At 41.5% G+C, this 24,550-nt stretch overlaps 2 protein-coding genes and 1 long non-coding RNA gene across 4 annotated transcripts; 2 read left to right on the top strand and 1 right to left on the bottom strand.

Moving 5' to 3' along the window:
* Positions 1-1,692: 1,692 nt before the first annotated feature.
* znhit1 (zinc finger, HIT-type containing 1) lies at positions 1,693-8,860 on the bottom strand. 2 transcript variants are annotated; one of them, XM_026165645.2, is made up of 7 exons: positions 8,808-8,860; positions 8,404-8,466; positions 5,428-5,525; positions 4,820-4,895; positions 4,209-4,288; positions 3,953-4,122; positions 1,693-2,112 (listed from the first exon to the last, which is right to left on the bottom strand). In XM_026165645.2, the coding sequence occupies exons 2-7, from the start codon at positions 8,426-8,428 to the stop codon at positions 2,091-2,093; spliced, it is 471 nt and encodes a 156-aa protein (XP_026021430.2). In that variant the 5' UTR covers positions 8,429-8,466; positions 8,808-8,860; the 3' UTR covers positions 1,693-2,090. The 2 variants fall into 2 exon arrangements, with proteins under 2 accessions (XP_026021430.2, XP_080156547.1); XM_080300421.1 differs by lacking the exon at positions 8,808-8,860 and having other exon boundaries at positions 8,404-8,542.
* On the top strand, positions 8,433-10,532 carry LOC145428329 (uncharacterized). The gene is made up of 2 exons (XR_013908614.1): positions 8,433-8,736; positions 10,277-10,532. It is a non-coding gene; the product is annotated as an uncharacterized LOC145428329 (long non-coding RNA).
* Positions 10,533-14,149: 3,617 nt separating this feature from the next.
* tob2 (transducer of ERBB2, 2) lies at positions 14,150-18,316 on the top strand. The gene is made up of 2 exons (XM_026165625.2): positions 14,150-14,377; positions 16,698-18,316. Exon 2 carries the CDS (start codon positions 16,900-16,902, stop codon positions 18,109-18,111), a length of 1,212 nt encoding a protein of 403 aa, XP_026021410.1. The 5' UTR covers positions 14,150-14,377; positions 16,698-16,899; the 3' UTR covers positions 18,112-18,316.
* Positions 18,317-24,550: the final 6,234 nt, after the last annotated feature.

The raw sequence follows: 24,550 nt of genomic DNA on the forward strand, positions 1-24,550 counted from the left end.
CTGGCTGCTGATGGTCGAGACAGAACAGTTTGAGTTTCTCAGACTGCAGACAGCAGAGAGCCTCTGAAGCTCTCTGATCTTTCTCCTGTAAGAACAACTCACACAGGTTTTCTTAAAGCCAGGTTTAAAGGTGGTTCATACACTGATATTTCCTTACAAACTGGACAGTCGTGTTGTTCTCTCTCTCCACCATCTCTTTAGACAGTCTTTACAGAAGCTGTGGCTACATGACAGAAGAACAGGATCTCTGAAGACCTCCTGACAGGCCGGACAGCAGAGATCCTCCTCTGATCTGGAAGCCATTGAGTCTGTAGTGAAGCTGAAAACAGCAGACAGGAAGTACAGTCAGTCCTGGCTCCCCTCCCTCCTCTGCTACCTTCACTGAGTCGTGTTTTTGCTCAAACTCACATTCAGTGTGTGGAGCCTCAGCAGCTTGAAGCAGCAGTGTTGGAGTTTTCCACTTTTCTCTCCTGTAGCTGACTCACAGGAAGAAGCTAGTTTGTTCTGAACTCAGTCTGATCGTCTGTGCGTCTGTCTTTAATAAAGAAGTGGAACAGCCTCATTCCTCGTTCTTCTCAGAAGTGTGACATGAGGGGGTGGAGCTTCATTCAACTTCCACTTATTTCACTCAGGTGCGCCCACATCCTCATTTTAGTTTTGACAGTATTTTTGTGATTTGGGGAAAGCCTCGGAGAGGACTGGCGGCGGCTCCTGGGCCTGGCAGATCCCCATTTATTTATTTATTTCCGAGAGGTGAAGAAGTGAAAAGACTGAAGGGGGGACAGGAAAACCACAACGAACAGCTTGTAGAGCTGAGGGATCATATACATAGATAAGAACTGAAAAGGGCATGTTTGGAGGCGTGCGCCTGCTCCTGAAATTAAGATATTTTATCCCAAAAATGTGTGAGTGTGACAGCAGAGTGCAGGTGTTTATTGCAGGTCAAAAGACCTTTTTTGAAGCTCAGAAAATAAAGTGTTGCAGGTGTTTGGCAGCTTTTGTTTCAGACTTATATAAAAGTGAAATGGATTGTAAACGTGTGTTTTTTGGCTCCTCTCACTGAACAACCAGCAGTTACTGCAGGGGTGGGCAACTCCAGGCCTCAAGGACCGGTGTCCTGCAGGTTCTAGACATCACCCTGGGTAAACACACCTGAATCATATGACTAGTTCACTACCAGGCCTCTGGAGAACTTCAGGACATGTTGAAGAGGTAATTTAGCCATTTGAATCAGCTGTGTTGGATCAAGGATCTAAAACCTGCAGGACACCGGTCCTTGAGGCCTCAAGTTGCCCACCCCTGAGTTACTGTAACTCTTCCATCAGGCCAACGCCAGCATCAAATTCTGTCTGACACAAACAACAGCTTAGAATCTAAGCTTTGACTTAAAGTCAAAGATTAAATTATATCTAAGCCTTAGATGGAATTTAATCTTTGACTTTAAGTCTGCCTCTTTATTCTCTGAAGCAAAGTTTAATCAATTTGAGTTTGTAAGAAATGTTGTTTAAAATTTTCTGCTGGAATTTTTTTCAGGCAGATGTTTGATGGTCAGGTGGGAGGCGTTTAATGAAATAATGTGGAATGACCTGTACTTAGAAAAATCTCTAGTGATGTGAGCGGCTCATAGAGACAGAAACATGACTGCAGATGGATGCTGTAGATCGAGTAGGAGTCCTGGATTAGGAGACTGTGTGAAATCAGATCTGATTTATTGAAATATGAAGAAAACATTAAAGTTACACAGATATTTACAATTAATCTGATTCTGCCCACTCAGATGATGATGATGATGATGATGCAACAAACGCGTGCATGTATCTTCATTTGCACCAGAGCTAAGTTATGACAGGTAAACAAAGAACTGACAGAGTAAAGAAAAATATACAGAAATACTGAAGCAGCCAAATCTCCCGAGTGAATCTGCAATGCTGCGACATCACAAGAAGCCTCCTGTCCACCTGCACATGTCAGTCTCTGTCCAGCTGCTCTCACAGCAGCCAGCAGAGGCACAAAGGGTTCAGACTCTCTTTATGATGCAGTTTCATGCATCCCATATGCAACCCTCACCTCCATCACCAGGGCAGTGGCAGTTAGAGCGTCCACTTTAAACACCTGCAGAGACACACAGGAGAAAAAAAGATGTTGTTAAGCATGAACTCTGGTCAGGAGATTTTCCAGTTTCTTCAGATGGTGACATCACAGCGCGTCAAAGAGTGTTTAAAGTCTGTTTCAATGAGCCTGATCCTGCAGATAATCTCCGTATCTTAGAGATGGGTGTCCTCATTCTGCTTTTAGTGGTTCCAGTTCTTACAGCAACCCTCCAAAACTGAACCAAGACCATCAAAATCAAATCCATCCAGTCACAAGAGACGGCCCTTTTTTGGAGAAGTAACTCGCTGACATGAGGTAAACTTCTGACCTGGTACATCGTCATGGTAACTGATGCTGAGCATCTATCTAACCTGAGCAACCAGGGCCCTGTGCTTCGTACGTCGCTTACTACATCCAAGATCAAATGAAACATCCAAGACCAAACCATCGCGCTAACCGTGAGCTCGCTAATCCGGTTCCCCGAACACACCTGTTGTTGACGATTAGTACAGCTGGACGCAGTAATGTGACATCACTGGGTGTCGTAAAAGGGGCTACGCATCGATAGTAGAAATATTGATCGGCAACCCGCTGATTGGTCGGCGAAAATGTCGAAGGGGCGCGCTCGGTATTTTCCGGCAGCAGAGCAAGAACTCTTGATTGAGGGATTTCAGGAGTTTCAGAGTTTAATTAAAACGCAAGGGAACACTGCAAAGGCTGCAAAAGCAAGGAGAGAGGGCTGGCAGAAAGTTGCTGACAAATCAAACTCGTAAGTAATTCAATAATAACAATAATAATGGAGTGGGTTTATATAGCGCTTTTCAAGGCACCCAAAGCGCATGACAATACCACTATTCAGTCACTTTGTTATTTATTTATAGATTTATTATATTACACTATATTATCCAATATTATATTACATTATATTATATTGTTATATTATATCCCCTTTCACATTAGAGCCACAACAGGACCCACTAGAACATGGGAACAAGTAAAAGTGGAATATAAGAATATTCTACAGAATGGTAATATTTATCACTTATATTGCTTTTCGTCTCTTGGAAAGAGACCCTGAAATAATCTGTTTGTTTGTTCATAACAGCAACCAAGAAAAGGGCAGAGCAAAAAAAAAGACAGGTGGTGGTCCTGCACCCCCTCGTCAACAAGTTGGTTAAGTGAATAATACCCTCACGGGAATATCGATATCTCTCAATGAGCACACTGTCGCGCTGAGCTAAAGGATCCTGTCTGTCCCGCAATATACGCTGAATTCTGAGGACTCTCCTTATCAATCTTGCACCTTCCTCAATGGGTGGCTCGCGTAAACGGACAGGACATGGCTGTGACAGGCTTCCCAAATCCACCTTCGCTTTTATAGCCGTGGTCTCTCATCTTGATTACACGAAGTAATTTACAATTACTACTCTGAAATATGAATTACATCTGTAATAATCACATACATGTAATAGAATGTTAATAGTACATTTCCCTTTTTTAGGAAATGACCTGTATGTATCTGTGTGACATCAATAAAAGGATCAAGTGCTGCATTATCTTTAGTTACATTGATGTTATTTATTTATGGTGAAACAGTGGTGGAATATCGCTGTTGCTTTCGTATAAATGAAGCGGACATACCTGCGTGGCCGCGATCTAATCCTGTTTACATAAAGTAAACCTGCTCCCGAGCAGGTTTACGCTTACGGCTCTGTTGCTATGACAGCAAGTCCCGGATGAGCTTCGGGGAACCGAACGATCCAAGATCACGCGAAATCGTCAACAATCTAATCCAGCTAACTTACTTAGCGAGGTACGAAGAACAGGCCCCAGATCTCCAAAAAACATGTGGTGTGTTTACCTCGTCTCTCTGTGTGTGCACAGACACTTGGTGCTGCAGTAGCGCCCCCCGCAGGTGGTGCAGGTGTAGTGCGACGGGAACCCACAGACGCAGCAGAAGTGGCGTGCAGGTAGCGAGGAGGGCGGGGCCGCCGCTGACAGGTAGTTAGGCTCTGGCTTCTCTGAGAGATTCTATCAATCAAAGGAGAGGAGACAGTGGGTCAGCTAACGACCACCTTTCAGCCAATCAGAGAGAGGAGAGAGGGCGTCTGACTCACCTCCTCCTCCAGCAGCGTGGTGAAGTTCTTCCTGAAACGCTGCTTGAAGTGGTCGCCCCTCGTCTTTCTCTTCTTCTTCTCTGGACGCACAGACAGAGAAGAAGGAGGACAGAGAATGTTTAGAGGATTTTTTGGAAGATTTTTTAATCACAAACACGTTTCCTAATATGGACTTTTCAGTTTTTAAATTGGTCGGTGTGGTGACAATGGAAAAATATTTGCAGGTTTTTAAACAGGATTTGATCTGGTTGTAATTTTCCACTTCTAATCACTACTGTTGGGCCAGCTGTGGCTCAGGAGGGAGAGTGGCTCATCAGAAGGTCAGTGGTTTAGACCTCAGCTTCTCCAGTTTGGATACCAAAGTATCATCAGGAAGGATGATGAACCTCGAATTGTCCAATATGCCTTAATTTGTGAATACAAGAAATCTCAGAGCTGTGTGAACCATGTGAAAAGTGCTTTGAATACTTAATTAGAGTAGAAAAGTATTTTATAAGTACCAGCCTATATACAGCTACTCAAGTTTCAAGGAATAAAGATTTCAGCTGCTACCGTGTAAAAAGTGTCAAAAGTGTAGGGTTCATGTGCACATTGGACGGTGAAAAACTCACCTGGTTCTTCAGACTCACTGAATGCAGGTAGGCGGGCAGTAGGACCTGGGGGAGGAAGGGAGGACAGAGGGTCGTCCTGGAAACACAAAACAAGATGTCATTGCTAAGCAATAATACAGACTGTTTATTAACAGCCCGTCAGACATACATGAGCCAATCAGCATCACTAACAGGTGGACATGTTTAAAATCATTGTATTTCATTATAGCAACACCATGTTTACCTATGTTCATTCACCACTTCTAGTTTCTCTAAGGCCACATCGAGCAGCTGGAGATGGTGAAAGAGGGTTAGAGGGTTGTGACCTCTGACCCTGACAGAAGCAGAACATCAGTGATCAAGCAGCTCATGCGCCTTACAGGTTACTATAATGTGTGACATACACAGAGAGAGCTCTGAGCTTTCTTCTGATTAGTCGCCCGAACTGCACAATTCAATGTTAGAGGATTTCTAAAGAAGTCCTGCTTAAAATCTCCACCTGTGCTTGTTTCTATGTGAATGCGAGGTGGATGAAGTGATCCCCGTGTACAGAGTGGAGCTCTGTGTGGATGTTAGAGGGAAGTGAGAGCAGAAAAGCTGTCAGTCAACTTTAAATTACAGACACGGACCTGGAAGTTGTCTTTTTCCAGAGCCTCCAGCTGACGGGTCAGCCTCCTCTGTCTGGTGGCTTCATCCAAAACTCTGCGCTGACCAGCCTCCACCCGAGCTGTTGGATCCAAACACACAGTTTCCATCAGTTGGTATCAGTGATAAAAGACCCATCGACTCAGCTCATTTCTATAAAGTTCTGTGTAGTTTTTCCAGCATGTAAACCAAAGGGAAATCATCAGGACTGCTAATTGTGATACAGCACACAGTCACCTCACAGAGGTTCATTCTGAGCAGGAAAAAACAGCTGAAAGCTCAAAGGCTCAGCAGTTTAAGGGATTTCAAACCTGCCACAGTAGCAGCTTAAGGGTCTGCAAAAGTTTTAAACACAGAGTGTGACCATGCTGAAAAGCTCCAGTGATGGTGATGTTTTCCCTGTCGGCTTCACCTTCTCTTCACGTTCAGTGGGACTCCTGGGAGGAAGCTTTGATGCACTTACAGCAACATAATGTTCAGAATCTCTCTCCAGGGCTCTCAAAATTTCAAAATCCCTGGTAGCCCTTCAGGCAGGGACTCTTCAGTTTTTGGTAGCCCAAAATAAATGTAAGTAGTTCGAATAAAAAAAGAGAGCAATTTTTTGATTGATGTTTTGTTTCCTTTACAATATTATACATTAAAGTATAATATTGTAAAGGAAACAAAACATTAATCAAAAAATTGTTGAAAAACAAATTACAACATTGTATAAAAATTACAATCATCAACTCAAATACTTGGTTCTAATTGAACAGAAATTTCTATGAACTTGTAAGAACTGTGTAGGACATGAATCCGTCTGTGTCAGATCCTGAATTTAAAATTTCCACTGAAGTCACGGGTAAGAGGCAAGTGGAACCAAGATCGAGGCCATTTGCTTTTTGAAGTTTGCAAAGACTGCTAAATTTTGCCAGTGGTAGTTCACTCTTTGCAACATAGTACGCTGTTCTAAACAGATTTTTCAGGTTTATTTTTAGTATGTTATTTGCAATTGGTGTTTGTTCTGGGAAAGATATTGCAGACTGAGCAATAATGCATTTCTTGCATTTCTCATGGGTTCTAATGGGGCCTTTCTTAAAATAACTGGTCCCAGTAACAAAGGCGCTTATCGACTCAGAAATCGAGAGAAAACCAACAACACACCCGGCAGAACATTATGTTATTTACACGGGTGCACATAAGTGGTCCGCATGTGCGCATTCGCTGTCAAAATAAAGCGCACCAGATAAGAAGTTGCAACGCGCGTTTGCGTCCATATAAAAAGCACTGTTTTTGTCCGCTAGAGTGGGATTTTCAGCCAGCTCACCTCCTGCAACCACTTTTCCGAGAATACGCGCTTCTTTTGTGGTTCGGACTCCTTCTGACATTTGTTTGGAGGTGGAGGAACACCAAAGTAATTGCTTAAAGGAGCTTCTTCGACATCTTTAAGAGTTTTAAACAAATGTCTGTCCTCCAGAAAATCTTATGTACGCAAACACGCGTTGCAACTTCATATCTTGTGTTTGTTTTTTTTGTTTTTTTTGACAGCGAATGCGCACCTGCGGACCACTTATGTGCAGCCCTGGTTATTTAGCTCGTCATATTGCAGCCACAGAAATTCTTTTGTCCATGAAACCATAAAGCTGCACTTTCTTTTTGCCTTATAGTCTGATTTGTACGGTGGCTGGTGGTAAGCTTTTCTTTGGCTGTCACTTCTTCACCCTGACCTGTCTTATTTGGCTCAGCAGAACTAAAATATATATCCTGCTGCTTTTACACACACACACACACACACACACACACACACACACACACACACACACACACACACACACACACACACACACACACACACACACACACACACACACAGACAGGTCAGCGATTCTCTGTGCGATCAACCTCTCATATGTTTAAGCTTGCTGAGGGAGACTTCACTTGTCATGTTTGCATAGTAAGCTAACGATTGATAAGACAATGTCAGAGGAATTGGTGCACAAATTATCATCACTCACCAATCAGTGCTGTCGCTCTCTATACACAGTTCGCACGATTGCAAAGTGAAAGCAAAAAAACAAGCGCAAATTCAAACGCGATTTCAATACGTCACATATTGACAGTGGCTCACCGATGCCAATGACATAATTACCCAGCTACATTTCCGAAAGAATGCAAAAGCATTGACATATATTTTCCCTTCCTACGATAGCCCGACGGGCAGGGCAGAGATAGATTTTGGTAGCCCGACTGGAAAAATCGCTAGCCCCGGGACGTCGGGCTAGCGATTTTGCAAGCCCTGCTCTCTGCTCCACTCCGTGTGTGAGGAGATGCACTCACAGTGAGACTGAGAGCAGGGAAAGGAGAAACTATCAGCAGAAAAGCCTGCTATCAATTTAGGACTGGAAAAAGCTGGCTGGTGTGTCCCTGAATTACCCTTTACTAGTAGTTTTAGTGTTTCCTTCCAATCAAACCATACCGCACTGTGAAAACGTTAAATTTATCTCATTCTGTTCTCGTATTATTGTCTGGAAGCTCATCAAACAAAATCTGAACCAGTTAAGTACTTAACTTAAATTCGGCTCACAGCTGGAGCCCAAAAAACATCTTTTACTTCAGTGAAACACCCAAAATCCTTCAGGTGGTCCTGGTTAAATAAACCGTAAAGTAACATCACCTACGGTCGATCCTCTCCTATAAGTTGGGGGTTTTTTTTTTAAATAACTGGACTATTCCTTTTTAACATGTATATGTTAGAATAAAACCCTGCAGCTCTATAAAAACAGTAATAATAACATTAACAGTAAACAACACGAACCGCTCAGCAAACCGGAGTTGAGTTTAAAACCAACGTTTCCCCTGTGAGCTCCAAGTTAAAGAAGATAGAACAACAGAGGGGCTCTCTGTTAAAGTGTTTTTACACCGTCTGACTGCATGACAGTGTTTTATATTCAAAAGAAGAGTTCAAACAGACCAACACTCACCGGAACCTTTCTTCTCCAGCACCATCTTTGTTCACGTCCTCTGTACGGCGGCCGTGTAAGTCCCTGTCAGAGCAAACGAAGCGCGTTTGTCATCTTGACCGCTGATAGGACAATTAAAGGGTGACAACTTTTGATGATTTTGATGGCTGATCTTCATTCTACTTCATTCTAATTCTACTTTTTTCTGAAGTGAGTGTTTTATGTTTGTTATTTTAAATAAAGTTTGAGCGTTTTCTTCAGTCTGTTGTACCAAAATATGCTAAGAATTGCGCTGGGAGACACTCAACAGAAGTGGAGGATCTACCGTTTTTGTGAGGAAAGAAAAGACGAGAGGTAAGTGTGTAAGCCTAACTATTAGCCTAAAAATCTGTCATCAGTTTTATATGAATCATGATAAAACACACCTAGCATGTTTTGGGTTCCTGCAACTGGTCCGTCAGGTTATTGTCTCCCCAGAAACACTTCCCTTGTGCCTTTGGAAATCTGTTTTTTCCTATTTCTGTTTTGTTTTTTCCTATTTCCGTTGTGTTTTGTGTTCTTTTGCAGTGTTTTTCTTATTGCGGATGTTTTCTTAAGTTGCAGTCTGTTTGGCCTCTCAGGGCCACCATAGTAGAATTGCCACCTGGAGATGATATATTGTACTCAGTTATAGTGGTTTCATTGGACAATGATGTGGTGAATGATGGAGCTGCCAGGCTGGAGGGAAAGAGAAGAGTCAGATGTAATGAAAGAGGTCATGCTGAAGTCACTGCGCAGCCATTATGTAAAGTTCTGTGAATTAGTAAAACTCACATTTAATTTCATAAAAACATCACAAACCTTGAATTGCCTGATTGTACATCATCATCACTGTGGAAGCTTCAAGAGGTTTCACAATAATTTAAGTGAGAAAAACAGAGTCCAGAAAAGTATGTGCAGCAAACAAAAACAGTCTCTGATAAGTTTAAATGTATTTTAGCTTATTGTTATAACTTATTTATCTTGTGTTTTATATTTGGGAGGGGCATCTAAAGTAAAGGTAAGATATTTTACCTGGGAAACCTGTTTTGATCTTTTAAATGTAACTTATTCGCTTCTAATGAGGACCGAGCCCTGGAGGAAAAGACACAGACACTGTTTTCTTAATGCTGAGAGTCCAGCTAAGCTTTGCTCTGTAAATGATGCAGCAGTTAAGAGATATCAGTAGTTTTACCTGAGACTTACATCACTTATGTCTGCATGCATTGAAAACCTGATCTGATTCATATAGAAACTAAAGAGAAGTAAGCCTCGTCCCTCCGTTGCACAGGCACTCCCGACATTCTCGGGCCTGGAGCATAATTTCCTGTGACAACCTCCCCAACATGTGCAGCTTTGCTCTCAGGTCTGGAACGTAAAAGACGATTTTTTTCTGGTCATTAAACGTCACTTTATACGTCACACGGCTCAAAACGGTTTATCCTTTCTCCCTCGTACTGAGGGGACTGAGGAGACTCGTCCAGCCTGACTGCCTTGACATCCAGGTGTCTTCCCTGCTTGCCCTGATATGAAGAAACCCGAGAAGCCTTGCAGGTCAAATCTTATTAATCATATCTATTATGGCCACTCCTCTCTAAATCGTGGTAGTTGTTGATCTGAGATGGTTAGAGCTAAAGGCTAGAGCAACCTATTAGAGCTGTTTGGGCTAATATAGATTTATACCCAGCTTTATATGTTTATTGTTTTACAAGGGTTTAAAAGGGAATGTCCACAGTTTGGATTTGATTACAACTGCTTGGCAGGAGCCAAGCAAAATAAAATAAATATAAAGAATAATAAAGAATAATCAAATCACCTCAATTCAACTTATTTAATTAACCCACTGAGGTAATTCTGACTTTGTTCTTGTCTTTAGGGGGGGAGAGGCTGGTGGTGAGAAGATGTGTTCCACCTCAGTGCTCTGTGTTCATGGAATTAATCAGGAAAGCAGGATTCCTTGATTGATCCCACTTCTCTCAAAGCTATAATCAGCTGAGAAAACCTTGGAAGTCTTGAGAATCTTCTTGAGAATAATGGAAGTCGAAATCCTTCTCAGAATTATAATCCAACACAGTAATTATGATGATAATGATGATGATGGTGAACAGAAATAAAACCAAATCAAAGTCCAATCTGTAATTCCAATCTCTCCTTCATGCCTATGGTGGAATTTCCAAAGGCGAGAAGTAAAAAATTCAGAGATCAGTGTCTAGTGTCCTGTGTGTGCTCTCATTAACACACACACACACACACACACACGCACACACACACACACACACACACACACACACACACACACACACACACACACACACACACACACACACACACACCCCTGATCAAAAACATAACCTAACTGTAACCCTGACACTAAAACCACATTTTGAGTCTCAAACATGTCTTCAAACTCACGGGGACCAGAATTTTGTCCCCATAAAAAACTGTTGGTCCACATCAGTATAGTAACATTCCCACTTTTGGTTCCCAGAAAGATATCTAAACATGGTACACGCACACTCACACACTCATGAAAGTCAGACTCTGTACAGGCTCTCAGTGACTCCTGTTATTAGAATCACTGTTATTCTACTTTGTGAGACAGTTAAATAAAGGTGTTTATTTTTCTGTGATAGATTGATGTTTAATTTAGTTCATTTATTTGTTGGAAAGAGTTAAAATGTATTAGACAAGATAATAAAAAGGGCAGCACTGATTGAAAACCTGTCTAAAATATGTGATTACAAAATAAGTGTTTGTTAAAAGTTATAAGGTGCAAAGTGCTGTGAAGTTTGGTTGAGGTAGAATTTGTGATGGTCACATGACCAGAGCTTAGCTAAGAGCACAACCATTGCATTGTGGGTCAGCACTAGCATGGATACAGAGGTGCAGATGTATTGCATTTTTTTCCTGCAGGGGCGATCGTGGCTCAAATGTTGGCTGTTCGTCTTGTCATCAGAAGGTTGCCGATTCGAGCCCCGGACAGTCTCGGTCGTTGTGTCTTTGGGCAAGACACTTCACCTGTTGCCTACTGGTGGTGGTCAGAGGGCCCGGTGGCGCCAGTGTCCGGCAGCCTCTGTCAGTGCGCCCCAGGGCAGCTGTGGCTATAATGTAGCTTGCCATCACGTGTGTGTGAATGAATGTAGTGTAAAGCTCTTTGGGGTCCTTGGGGACTAAGTAAAGCGCTATACAAATACAGGCCATTTACCATTTTATCATTCCTGTTCTGCTAGTTCAAGACTGTTTATGGACCCTAATATGAGATTTTCACTGCTATGCAATTGATACCCACTTTTATTGGTTAAACTGCAGGGATGTCTTAGATACACAATGAACTCTAAATCTCTTTATCTCTGTTGTGAACTTCACATGAAGTTTGTGTTAACAGAATCAAACTGATGCAGATCTCCTTTGAAAATACACACTCACTAGACAAAATAAAAACAGACTGCTCAAAGTAAAAGCAGAGCTCCCCCCCATGTGCTCTTTTAACAGCTGGTAGTACAAAACACAGTGACAACGATACCCTCACTACAAAAGCACAAGATATAAAAAATGGGGAAAAAATTGCATTCTGGGGGTTGTTACAGTGAAATAAAAACAAAAAACAAAACACAGGCATCTGAAAATGTTGAATTTTAGTAAAAACACTGCTTTGTAGCTTGATACTGTCATTACAGACAAAGTGAATATTCAAAGCCTTTGGGCGTTCATTTGAAATGCAGTAAGTGTCCTTATCAGCTGGAAGTATTAAAGCCATAAGATGACTTTTGAGAGCAGCTAAAAAACATTAAACAACAGCAATGTTGAGCCTGTTCCAAAATTTAAATGTACATGCGTTGAAGGTGGGAGATTTGTTGAATTATTAAACACATTTTTCTTCAATCAGAGGCTTAAATATCAGCCTAGGGTGGCTCTATTTACCATTGTTGAGTCAGTTATCTTTTTGTGCTACTTTTTTTGAAGGATTGTGAAAGTGGGGATACATGCTCCTGGCTGAGCATTTCTGCTTACATCTTAGAATCTCAGTTTTAAATGAAAGAGTGAATGTGAAGTTCTAAATGAAAGAGTGTGTGAGGGTGTTAGTTGTGTTGTCCGAAAACAAGCTTATCTACAATGTGTCAGTAAAGAGTGACTTGCACTTCTGGTCCGTTGAGCAATGGTTTAAAAAATTTTACTGCAAACTATAAAAGGAACCTGGATTTAAATAGAACATAGTAGTGTCGGATGTAAGTGAAGGCAATACAAGTATAAGGTGTCTATGGAATACATCTTCAAGGTTCACACTGACCAAGTGGAGAGCTACAGGCATTTCTCTCAGTCAGCTGATTGTGTTTAGGGAAAAAAAAGTAGCTAAGTACACTGTTATTGCTCCACGTTGTTAGTGAGGTAACTCTGGATGTTGGTGGGTTTTGTTAAGGTTGGTGTAAACAAAAGCAGAAAAACAGTAAAAGATGCAGACAGTAAAAATCTGGTTTATTTCATGATTACAATGAAACATTTTCACAGTTGTTTCATTGTAATCATTTTTAAGTAGCATACACGATAAATGGATACTACAACATAACACACGGCAGTGAGAAGAAAAACTCACCATCTTACCAGTTTTTATATTCTTATAAACTTAAAATAAACTAGTGATATTAGAGTTTAGTGTTTTAAGTCATCTGTTAAAAAACATGAGTTGACAGTTTTTTCTACCAGCATCATTACTCAAGTTAAACGTACTGCTGATGCTTATACCATTGCGAAATTTGCTAAATAAATATGCTTAAGAGTCTTGTGTTGTTTGACATCCAGCTAAAAGGTTTAAAATAAATAAATAAATGAATGAATAAAATATATATATATATATATATATATATATATATATATATATATATATATATATATATACACACACAGTGGGGAACTAAAATGCTCAATAGCATTATTTTACATTTAAATTCAATACATTTAAATGTAAAATAATTTTAAAGAAATGTTTGAACTAATAATATTGATTTGTTTATTTGTTTTTTGTTTGTTTGTTCATTTTTAATTTTTGCTCTTTTCAGCTTTGTTTTCGGTTTATGGGTTTTTTTTTTTGTCATTTATATGAAAAAATATTACATATACATAACTGTATAATTGTTTAAATGAAATTTAAAAGAAAAAGAGAAAGAGAAAAACAACAAACGCGCAATATTTTTACTGCTATCTTAACCACGTAATTCTGCAACATGAACACCATTTCCCACAAGCCCTTGATGAAAGTCTGGTCGCTTTAGCGGCTGTAGTCCAATAAGGTGAGGGTCCTCCCCTATCTCCGCCAATTAGGACTCTGTTGCTGTCACTGCTTATATTTTTAGTAAATTGTTCAGCACCATATGAAACTACAAATATCCCTCCACCATAGAAACTAGATCGCGCTGGGTCATTTATAATGTTCTAATAGCTGGAAAAGCGCACTCCCCGACTATACAGTGGGGTGTTTGGCTTTTTGGCTATTCGAGAAAACTGATTAATCAACACCATGCTATTTGAGCAGAAATTAAGGAGTCACTTTTATTTTTATCAGCTTAAATTTGGATAAACTAAACCTATGAAATACAGATAATAATATAGTGGCGACAGGAGCACATTATGCTTCGACAGGAGCGTCAGAACCGCTATGTTGAAAAGATAATAATGGGAAGAAAGTAGTCCCTGTCGTCACGGGGGTGTGGGCGAGTCACACTGTATAAATACGCTGGGTTGTCAAACAGCAAAGTTTACTGGACCCTCCATGCAAACTGTCAGCTGAAGACAAAGTGGGGAAACCTTGGAGAGGCTTTCAATTATTTGGGCAGCTGTGGGGGAGAAAAAATATATATATTTATGATGGTGAAAAAAATGTAAACTATTTCGCATCTGAACCAGTGAGTCGACACATGAAATCGGAGTCCTCGTAAGGGAATTTAAAAAAAACAAAGACAAGCTAGTACATCAGTGAAGCTAGGTGAGTAATTAACCGTCAGCCGGTGCGCGGGATTGGTTGCTTTTATGTTCAATAAAAAAGGACTGGATGTTACAGTCCCTGATAATGCAAGGACTGTAAAAAATGTAAACAAATATATAAAATTTGTTGACAGCGGGATGTTGCTGTTATTGTTCTTCTAGAAGCTTTAGCTGTCCGTTAGAGAAGGTGCACAGGGTTGAGCCCCTGGAAAGACACAGCTTTTGTTTTGCCCGAGCCCGTTATAGATTAGCTAAAGCGAGCCTCCCGGAGTGTGTTCAGCTCACGTTTATTTTCCTTCTGCTGTGCTTGCGGGGGTGTTTATGCCGAGAGAGAGAGAGAGGGGGCTGCCGCCTTCGTTCCTCAGATACTTGGTCGATAGGCTGCTCATCACTTAATTAGCTTTATAATTTAATTTACAGCGACAATTTGCCAGGGAAGGCTTCTCCACTTGCACATCAGCTAAACCAATGTCTTCTCTGGTCCACTGCCTTTTGACTCGCAAATGTCACTAATCCTTTCTCCAGGTAGACCTTAATGCGTTCTTGCAAACATTGAAGACATTTGTCCATGTTTGTCTCTTTTTTAAGGAGGCACATGTGCACAAAATTCCAAACGTAAGGAAAATTAAAGTAGCAGACAGTTTAATTTCTGTTGGTAAGTGAGGGACACGAGTACAAATTCCTGCAACATTCATATCCTTATTCTAGGCAATCATGCAGGCCTCCCTCTGCTGCCCTTATACACGGTTTTTTGTTTTTGTTATTTTCATAGCAAATTGTGTAGCTGTGCCGCTTGTCTGGTATATAGTGGATGTTTAGCAGTACTGTGTCAGCGCTGTACTAATGCCTGCATGTAAACAAAAAATACCACCCCAGATTCTGCTGATGACCTGACGAGAAGGAAAACAAGACTAGAATCAAGTCTGCCAGTGAAAATGCAAATGTTTCAGTTATGCAAGGTGGTGGGGCTTGTGTCTGTGGAAAGATTGGAGTCTTGTTTGTATTCCTCAGATTTCACTCTGAAAGCCACACATCTGTGGACAACAGCTGAGCTGTTTCTCTAATGTCATTGTTTGACATTGGATCTTGTGTATCTTGCTGCTTGCTTCCCTTTTTTTTTTTTTTTAAATGAGAGGTGGGAAATGCAGTAGGTGGCTTAGAGGTTTGTGCACTCAAGGTTTTTGGAGACACTGATGATGGCTGTTTCAGGTAAAAGACCGGTGCAGTCCTTTCTTTGTCAGTGTAACTCGTTATTAAGGTGAGGAATTTGCACCTCAGATGATGCAAAAACAGGGCCCCTACTTATAGCCTCATCCTAACAGCCCCCATCTTATCCTTCAATGTCACCCTTTTTTATGCAAGGGGAAAAATGCAAGACCTGTGGTTTTGTGTCACCCCTGCAGCCCTGCGTGCAGGCTGTGCAGCTTTATCTGTAGCAACATTAGAATTACCTTTAATCTGAGGCATTTTTCTAATCTTAGCTTCCGAATCCCCATCTGGCAGGGAAGTGAATGTGAGTGAATTGTTTGTGTGCATGTAGGAAGGAGGAGGGGAGGAGAGGTGAAGGGAGGGAGATGGGGTGGTGTTGAACACATTCAGTGCATTCTGGGAAACTGTGTTCTGTGGAGTCGGCTAACTGTCCTTCCATTTTACACATCTTCTCCGGTACATCCTTTTGTATTATGATATGCATATAATGTTGCTCTCAGTGGGAATGTGCATGGTGACGAGTGGACTCTTGTACGATTGTGTATTAAAGCAAGAAGCACTTCATGCAATTGCATTCAGATTATGCAGGATTTACGAAGTGCACAGCATCTGTTACATCCACCCTGAGGCTGATAAACAGGAAATATAAAAGGGTAAATTTTAGGATTGCAGGATGCAGGAGTTATACTTCATATCACTACTGTAATTAAAAAAAATAAAAAATACCAGTAGGCATTTGAATAGATATCCCGATGCTTGCACTGGTTGGCAGGTGCATGTATTATGCATTTTTCAGTGTTGTTGGAAGCTTATGACTCCATTAGGATTTTGGCTTTTTTTTTTTTTTTTTTTGTATCGAAAGTAGTGGCAGGAATTTCTTCTCTTGTGATGCATTATGTGTGGGTAATTGTCTTGTATGTAAGACTTGAGTTTTTTTTTTTTTTTTTTTAAGCTCACTATAAAATAATACTCTGATTACAATCCCCCTGTAGCCCCGTCTTTCTGTATTCCAAAAATACCACATTAACTGTCTGTTGTGAGAGATCAGCTGAAAAAACAAATTCCTCATTTTCACACAAAGTTATATTGCTCTTCTCTTCTTGTCTTCATAGTTGAGGACCTGCCAACACAAAACAGCCTGTAACCTGCAGCCTCTGCCTTCAAGGTGCCTTTACCATGGTGACACTAAAAGAATCAAACACTGCACAATAAGCCAGAGGGGGACAAAAAGATTTGTTGCCACTGCATTGCCTCACTTTCATCTCATCCCCTTTGAACACTTTGTTCCCACACTGGCACTAACCCGGTGCAGACATGCATCTGGAAGTGAAGGTCGCGCTCAACTTCATCGTGTCCTACCTGTACAACAAGCTGCCTCGTCGACGAGCCGACCTGTTTGGCGAGGAGCTGGAGAAGATACTAGTTTCTCGTTTTGAGGGTCACTGGTACCCCGAGGCCCCACTGAGGGGCTCTGCTTTCCGCTGCATTCACCTGGGTGCACCGAGGGACCCTGTGGTGGAGTTGGCTGCCAAAAGAAGTGGGCTGGACACGGAGGAGGTGCGGGCAAATGTTCCTGCAGAGTTGAGCGTGTGGATTGACCCTTATGAGGTGTCCTACCAGATTGGAGAGAAGGGTGCGGTGAAAGTGCTCTATCTGGAGTCCCCCCCTGGCCTCGGTTGTGACAGCGAGCCGGCCGAAGGGGTCATCAGAGAGGCTAAATTAGATGCAGAGGTGGAGGATGCCAAGAGCTTGGGCTTTAATCCAGATGCTCAAGTGTTTGTACCAGTTGGAAGTCAGGCATCTCCTTCCTTAATGCCATCCCTCTCCAGTTCTCCCACACCCCTATCTGCCCAGTCCTGCCCTGGAATCTTCAGCTACCCCAGCTCCAGCACACCCACCGATCCCAGCATCCATTCCTCCAACACATCTACTCCTTCTCCTCCGAGCGGCGGTCTGCCCTACCTCTCCACTCAGCAGCCACCTGCTGCTCTTCCTGCTGCCCGTCCACAGCCAATCACCTTCACCACTGCCAGCTTCGCCGCCACCAAATTCGGCTCCACCAAAATGAAGAAGTGCAGTGGGGCCGGGTCAGGGTCTGCAGGCTCTGGTGTCATCGTACCACCATCTCAGAGGATACTCTCCCGCTCTCCTACCACCATCTCAGCACCAGAGCTGCTTAAGCACAAGCCCCTCTCTCTCTCCTTGCACTCCCTCGGGGGTCCCATCCACAGCCAGCTCTCCCCCAACGCCAAAGAGTTTGTCTACCCTGGATCTCCAGGCCCTCTTTACTTTGATGCAGACACCCAGCCCATGCAGCCTCTTACCAGCCCTTTCCAGCCCTCGCACACTATCAACACCCACCCACCATTTGATCCGTTCTCCAGCCCTCCTGCCCAGAGCGTGGGCATCATTGGCAGCAGTGGAGGGATCTCTTACATGGAGAAGCCACCATTTGTTGAGGGTTTAGGAAGCTACAACCTGCAATATCCCAGCCAGTCTTTCCAGCCTGTCGTGCTGGCCAACTAAGCCTTCATTTGTAATAAGAATTGTTGCAGGAGCAGTTGGGTGTACGGCAAAGACCCTCCTGATATTTTCAGTTTTTCTAACAAATTGTTCTAATACTAATGTGTGTTAAGAATTAGTTTTACTACAAAGATTTACAATGTCCACTAAATATTTAGTGTGATTTGTTTGGTATCTCTAGAACCCGCCCCAAACCCCACCCTGCTCCTACTTCCTGTGTCCATTGCTGTTACCCGTTATTTGTATTTGTGTTGGCTTGGAATGGGTGCTTCTGTTTTTTTTGTTGTTTTTTTTTTGTTATTGTTTTTTTTTTTGTTGTTGTTTTTGTCCACCTTTTTGCCGTCTCCAATTTCATGTTTATGATTTTGCAATGAATGCTAATGTCAGGTTTTTTTTTCCTTTTTTCTTCTTGTTTTTTGGGACTTGTAGTCTAGTGGACTCTAGTATAGCTCCATTTTGCACTGCACTGTCATGCTGTGAAAAAGGACTTTGCCAAGTCCTGCAGGGAACGACGGCTGTGGAAAACTCAGCACTTTGCTCTGCAATCTGCTCTGCCCTACTTGCCACAAATACTGGGTGGGGTTGGTGGAGGGGCTCTGCTCTCTGTGCATGTAGTTCGCTTCTGTTTGGTCGTGGTTCAGAGTGATTGAGAGACTCGTTGCTTGCACAGTGAAGCCCTGTTACCTTTGAAACAACCTGACGCACGGGCATATTTCAAGTCTTGTTGGTGGACGCATGTTGAAAGCAGGTTATCATCAGCTGGAATGGGCACGTGACCGGGGTTTCAATGAAGCAAGGGCAGCTAAGGGGAGAATCGAGGCGCTAAGAGTAATGTAGTTGAATGTATTGTACCTGTCAAGGGAAATTGCAGCTGTGAAGGTCAGCAAAATGGATTTGGGGGTGGGGGGGGGTACCTTTTTTTTATGAATGTGAAAACAAATGAATCTTTTGAATTTTAAGGCGATAACCATCTGCTGATTAGGCCAGTTGTGCACATAAAGATGCAAATTATGGTTTCACACATATTCACACATATTCAAACATACACCAGTCAGCAGCATATGAAGGTGAACAGGCAGGAAGGATGAGAGGTGGGGGTGGGGGGGTGGGAATGCAGCAGTAGCTCAGCATTAGGGATTGTGATAAATGGCTTAGCATGACTTTGACTATGAAGGAGAGGCTTTCCTCTGCATGGACAGGAGGGAGGGAGGGAGACGGTAAGAGAGAGAAGCAGCTAGAGGGTTCTGTTGCCCCCTGTGCCATTCAGGGTGTACTGGCTTAGAAAGCAACGCTTTAACACCCAGAGCACGTTTCTGATGGGCTTAAATGGTATTGAAGCCAAAGGCTCACTATTCTCTCAGTCCTCTTAAAATTCTCCAGCGATCTCTGCTCCTCCGGCTGTTGCAAAGGAAAAACCAGAATTGTACAGTTCAGGTTGCTCTCTTTATTTTCTTTTTCTTTCTTTTTTTTTTTTTTTTTTTAAATTTATTTCCCAGCTGCAGTGATGCGAACAGAGATGCAATGAGGAGTGTTCTTCTGTGGCATCTGTCGTGTCACTGGATAGCTTGTCAGAGATCTGATGTTTGTATTGGTGCAGTTTAACAGCGGGGCCTGATGTCATTGTTGGTTCGTCCCTGAAAGAGAAGGGTAACCTCCACATGTCCACGTCCAGCGGTCCAGCACTTTATTACCAGGCTCCCGATGCCGAACCGTTCCTTTGCCCTCCGTTTGGCTGTTGCACATTTTATTCAGATGTCATGAAATGCTTTGGAAACTCCAATGAGCTACATTTGCATCACAAACGGGAAAGAGATGCAGTCAGTCTCACTCTTGGTTGGCTGGTTGTTTAGTTTTTTATTTTGTTAATGTTTTTCAGACTATAGATATTTTTGTACTAGAAGGACCCTTGTCTTGTCCTCATGTTGGTTTTGCAATGTGGCATTACTGTCATATGCAGCAAGCTTTAGTTGTTTTTGTTTCAGAGGGAATGAGTGGGTGAAGTGTACACCTCTGTAAATGTTACAGTTGTGAGGGAAAAGGCTTTTTTTTTTCTTTCTTTTTCTTTTTGATCTTGAATCTATTTCCACCATTTTTTTTTTTTTTTTAATATTAGTTTTTGAAAATGATCACTAAAACATTTGTATAAGACATGCAGAGTCCAGGAATATGTGTATAAAAAGTTCTTATGTTGAGATTCTTTGTTTAGTTTCTTACATGCTGAAGTTATTTTTTCAGAAAAATAACATGAATATATGCAAATTGAGACGTAAATAAAGATGTACAGAATAAAGTATTGAATGTTTATTGTACCTTGTACACCATATGTCTAATAAGACGGGTAAATGTAATCATTCTTCAGTTTGCAGTTGGAGTTAGAAATGTTTACAGTGGGTTTGTGTAGGAAAAGATGGCTGATCACCACTTTCTGTGCTCCGAGGGCAGTCTGACAGCACTCCTCCCCATAGGCATTACATTTAAACCAAAACAATGTATTTTCTTTTTTTTTTTTTTTTTTTTTATTTAAAAAAATTAATTAGTCCTATTTTCACGTAGCACACACTCTGTATATTATAAACTCCCCAACACTTCTAATTTATCTGCATTTCAATTCCCAGATCTGCTAATATTAAAAAGAACAAAATGTTCCTTCTATCTTTATTGTTTCTTTTTTTTCTTTTTTTTCTTTCTTTTTGTCTTGACTGAGCCACCCTTGCTCCATCAGCCGGATCCTTATGGTACTGATACTATAGCCATAATCCCTGACTGTCTTTACTTACACACCCTTCTCCAATTCAATGAAATGCCATAAGTTTTTAAACAACCCTGAAGGATTCAAGGGGTTTCTACCTCTCTCCAATATCTCTCTTCAATAAGAAGGCAACCGGTTTGGGAAAAGACGAGGGAAATGAATGTTGCTCTGAACTGTTGTCAACCCTGGTTTAGATTGTGTTAGGTTTATTTAATGGTGAAAACATTTGGAGGGATTCTTTGAGTCATGCATGACCAGAAACATTTCTCTGTACCCCTCACATCCTGATTAAAACCAAAATTGAAACAAAAAATAAGCATAGAGGCGATGGTGGTATTACATTTCCTAATAACACAAGCTGGAGAGTCAGCTCTTAGATATTTGAAAGAAGTAAATAAAGGGGGGGAAGCACCATAAACCTGAATGCGGGCTATTCTAAAATCAGGGTTGAGCAGGAATGACGATGGAGACAAGAATTTTGTATTCTGATGTCGTTTTGCTTATATTGATGTTTGCGTTTTACTTTGCACTTTGGGATATTTCATTGGCATAAAATAAATTTATTTTCTATGTAAAAAAAGAAAAAAGTGAATAAACATTAACCTTTAAGAGTAAAATGGATCTAATAAAATGTTCAGATGATGTATAAATAGTGTTTTCTTTCCTGCCTGTATTTTATTATTATTCTTCCTATTTTGTATCTGATCTGTACACCCTGTAGATGTATAATGAATATTTCACTACTGAGATGCAATGACCTGTTTTCTGTGCTGCCCCCTCGGGAATGGGGAGTTACTACTGCAGTTTCTTATTGTATGAGATCCTTTTTTAAGTTTGTAATAAAAACAGATTGGCAAAAAATTATAAGCATGGAAAAATTAAGCTGATTGTGTCGTCCTCATTTGTGCGTGACAGTGCGGGGGTGAGTCCTCCTCCTTTGTGGTCTCTGTGCAGGTTCAGACCCCTGGTTCGTGCGTGAGAGTCCTGGAGCAGCTCATTGCTCTGATTGCGGTAAACAGATTCGAGTGATGTTTGATCAATAATTCAAAGCAAGGATGGAATTCTCAAATGGTGAGCAGCCAGCTTGCTCACCAGCCCACCTCAGCTGGACCCATCCCAGCAGATATTACTTTGCATTTCATCACCTAGCACTCCGTCTGCCTGTCCTGCCCCGTGCTGGTGTCTGTGTACAGCCAGCTGGAAGGTTGGCTTGCTCATGTCGCGGTGTGACAACATGCATAGCTCTGCATCCTCAGCACCGCATCCCTCATTCTCTTTTCATCATCTAGCTATCTTCCCTCCCCCACTCTCCATCTTTACCACTACCTGATCCTTTCCACTGCTTGTCCCCACCTCCTGCTTCCTCGCCGTCTTTGCTCCATCTTCCACACACACACCCATCCCTCTGGTCTTTAGAGGCTGCTTATGTGTTACGCAATTCTGCTCCCCTGTCTGTCGATGTGATCATTACGCAACATCTCCTACTCTGCTGGAATACTGATGAGCAGCAGGAGAGAGGTAATGGAGGGACAATAAAAAGGGGGGGGGGGGGGAAGATGTGCACTCAGGGGGCTTGTGTTTCTGTGTGCGCGCGTGCAAGTGCATCAAGGATGAGGACAATGCCTTCATTTATCCACCAGCTCCTTGCGTTACCCGACATTTGTCACACAGCCGCCGCAGCTGGTCAGCAAATCAGGCAAGGTCAAAAAGACAAGGCCACGTGTCGGTAAAACTCCAAATTTATTTCATATGCATAATACAAGATACAATTAGGACACGATACTGCAGTTGCATGTATCCAATACATGATAGGGACAATACAAAAACGAGAAAAAAACCCACATTTATATAAAAATCAGAACAGAAAGCCAAAAACACCACAAGTCTTTAAAAATGTTTCCAGAAAGAGATTTAAAATGGTTTTCCGGGAGCTACTTCAAATAAGTAAACAAGGACACGGTGTTGTCAATGCGAAGCATCTCAAACCAGTGTCAAGAGTTTCAAGCAATAACCTTAAAACTGAGGTTTAGATTGGAGATCTAGTCGTGCTGCTCTGAGCACACCTACAAACACCTGTGCGCACACACACTTGTGCCAGATGTTCTCTGTCAATTATTTGTGCATTTCCAGGATTCTAGTTTTCCTTAAATATTACCCAAAAGTAGCACAAAGGGTTTCACAAGTGCAGGAGCCATCTTTTGTCAGTAGGTGGCAGAAGACGCACCTACATCCAAAAGTCATAACTGCAGGTCTGCATGCAGAGAATTGGGGAAAAACTCCAACCTCTTTAAAAGGAAAAATGATTTCATAAGGAGCTTCACATCAAACAGAAACTGCTACATACTTTATGCATCACTATACAAAATATGATCTTTATTTTATTGGCTTCTAAAAACCTCTCGTGGCCAGTACCAGTTTTTTCTTTTTAAATGTCCAAGTTTGCATTCATCAGCTAGACTGATGTCTAAAGCTCAGTGCAGTCGATGTGACAGAAAAAAAACCCCCCAAGAACCAGCTGTTACAATACACTATCAGGAAACTCAAATGATCATATTAGCAATCAAGAAGACAAGAAAAAAAAACACACACACACACAAAAAAACAAACAAACAAAAAAAGCACCAGCTGATTCCTGTGTATCCAGATACAGATCAATCTATAGCAAATTTAAAAAAAAAAAAAAAAGAAAAAGATAATAATCCACAGTGATTAAAAGATGCTGCTTTCAGCTGTTTTCACCACAAGGTCAAGCGCTGGCTGCACAAGGAAAGGCGGTGCTGTCATAAACAAAAGGACATCGCAGCAAAGATGCTCTGCTTTTTTGTTTTTTTTTCCACTGTTCTGCACAATACACCATCAGCCCACGTCATCCCCCCAAAAACCAAAGAGCTCTAGTTTTCAGTAATGGTTCACAGACATAAGTACACTTGGTATAAAACTTGTTTTTTTTAAAAAACAAACAAGGAACAGAGAGAGAGAGACAGACAGGTTCACTGGGTTTCATGCATTAAGATCTCGGACTACAGAGAATTAAGAACTGGAAGCACGAATGATTTTGGGGCATTTCTATTTAGTACATCATAGTAAGTATACATACAACATCACTACTGAAATCAAACTAGCATTACATAACAGAGTATTATTGCCACATTTATTTTCTTTCCAGGATTATGAGCACAAGCTGGCTGATAAAAATCAAAAAGAAAATTATAAGTTTGAGATACAGAGTCCCATAACAGTCTGCAACATATTTACTAATTAAGATTCACACTCAGAAGCTTTGGCGGAAAGAACTCAGTTTATAAAGTCGGATTTAAGGTTTTGCCAAATGGAACTAAGCTGCTTTGTACGTGTTCTTTGCTTCAACCAACACTTTGTAGCCATGCTCCATGTTTTACCTTTCACAGTAGCAAGTGTTGGACGAGGTAAAGGAAAGTGCACCCTGTCCTTTGTGTGTTCACAACACAATACCCCCACCCCACAAAAAATAAAGCCCACATTACTATATAAACCTGTTTTTAAAACAAACATCCAAAAGCACAGTTCACCCTTTGAATTCCCTGCTTTGTCATTGGTTTCATTATATAGGTATTATTATTATTATCCTAAGGAGAAATAAAATTATCTGACACATTGTTTGTACATCACAATCAACAAATGCATCATTACCCAAGAATAAATACAGCACTCATT

Source organism: Astatotilapia calliptera, chromosome 4, assembly GCF_964374335.1.
Source record: "Astatotilapia calliptera chromosome 4, fAstCal68.1, whole genome shotgun sequence".
Taxonomy (NCBI): domain Eukaryota; kingdom Metazoa; phylum Chordata; class Actinopteri; order Cichliformes; family Cichlidae; genus Astatotilapia; species Astatotilapia calliptera.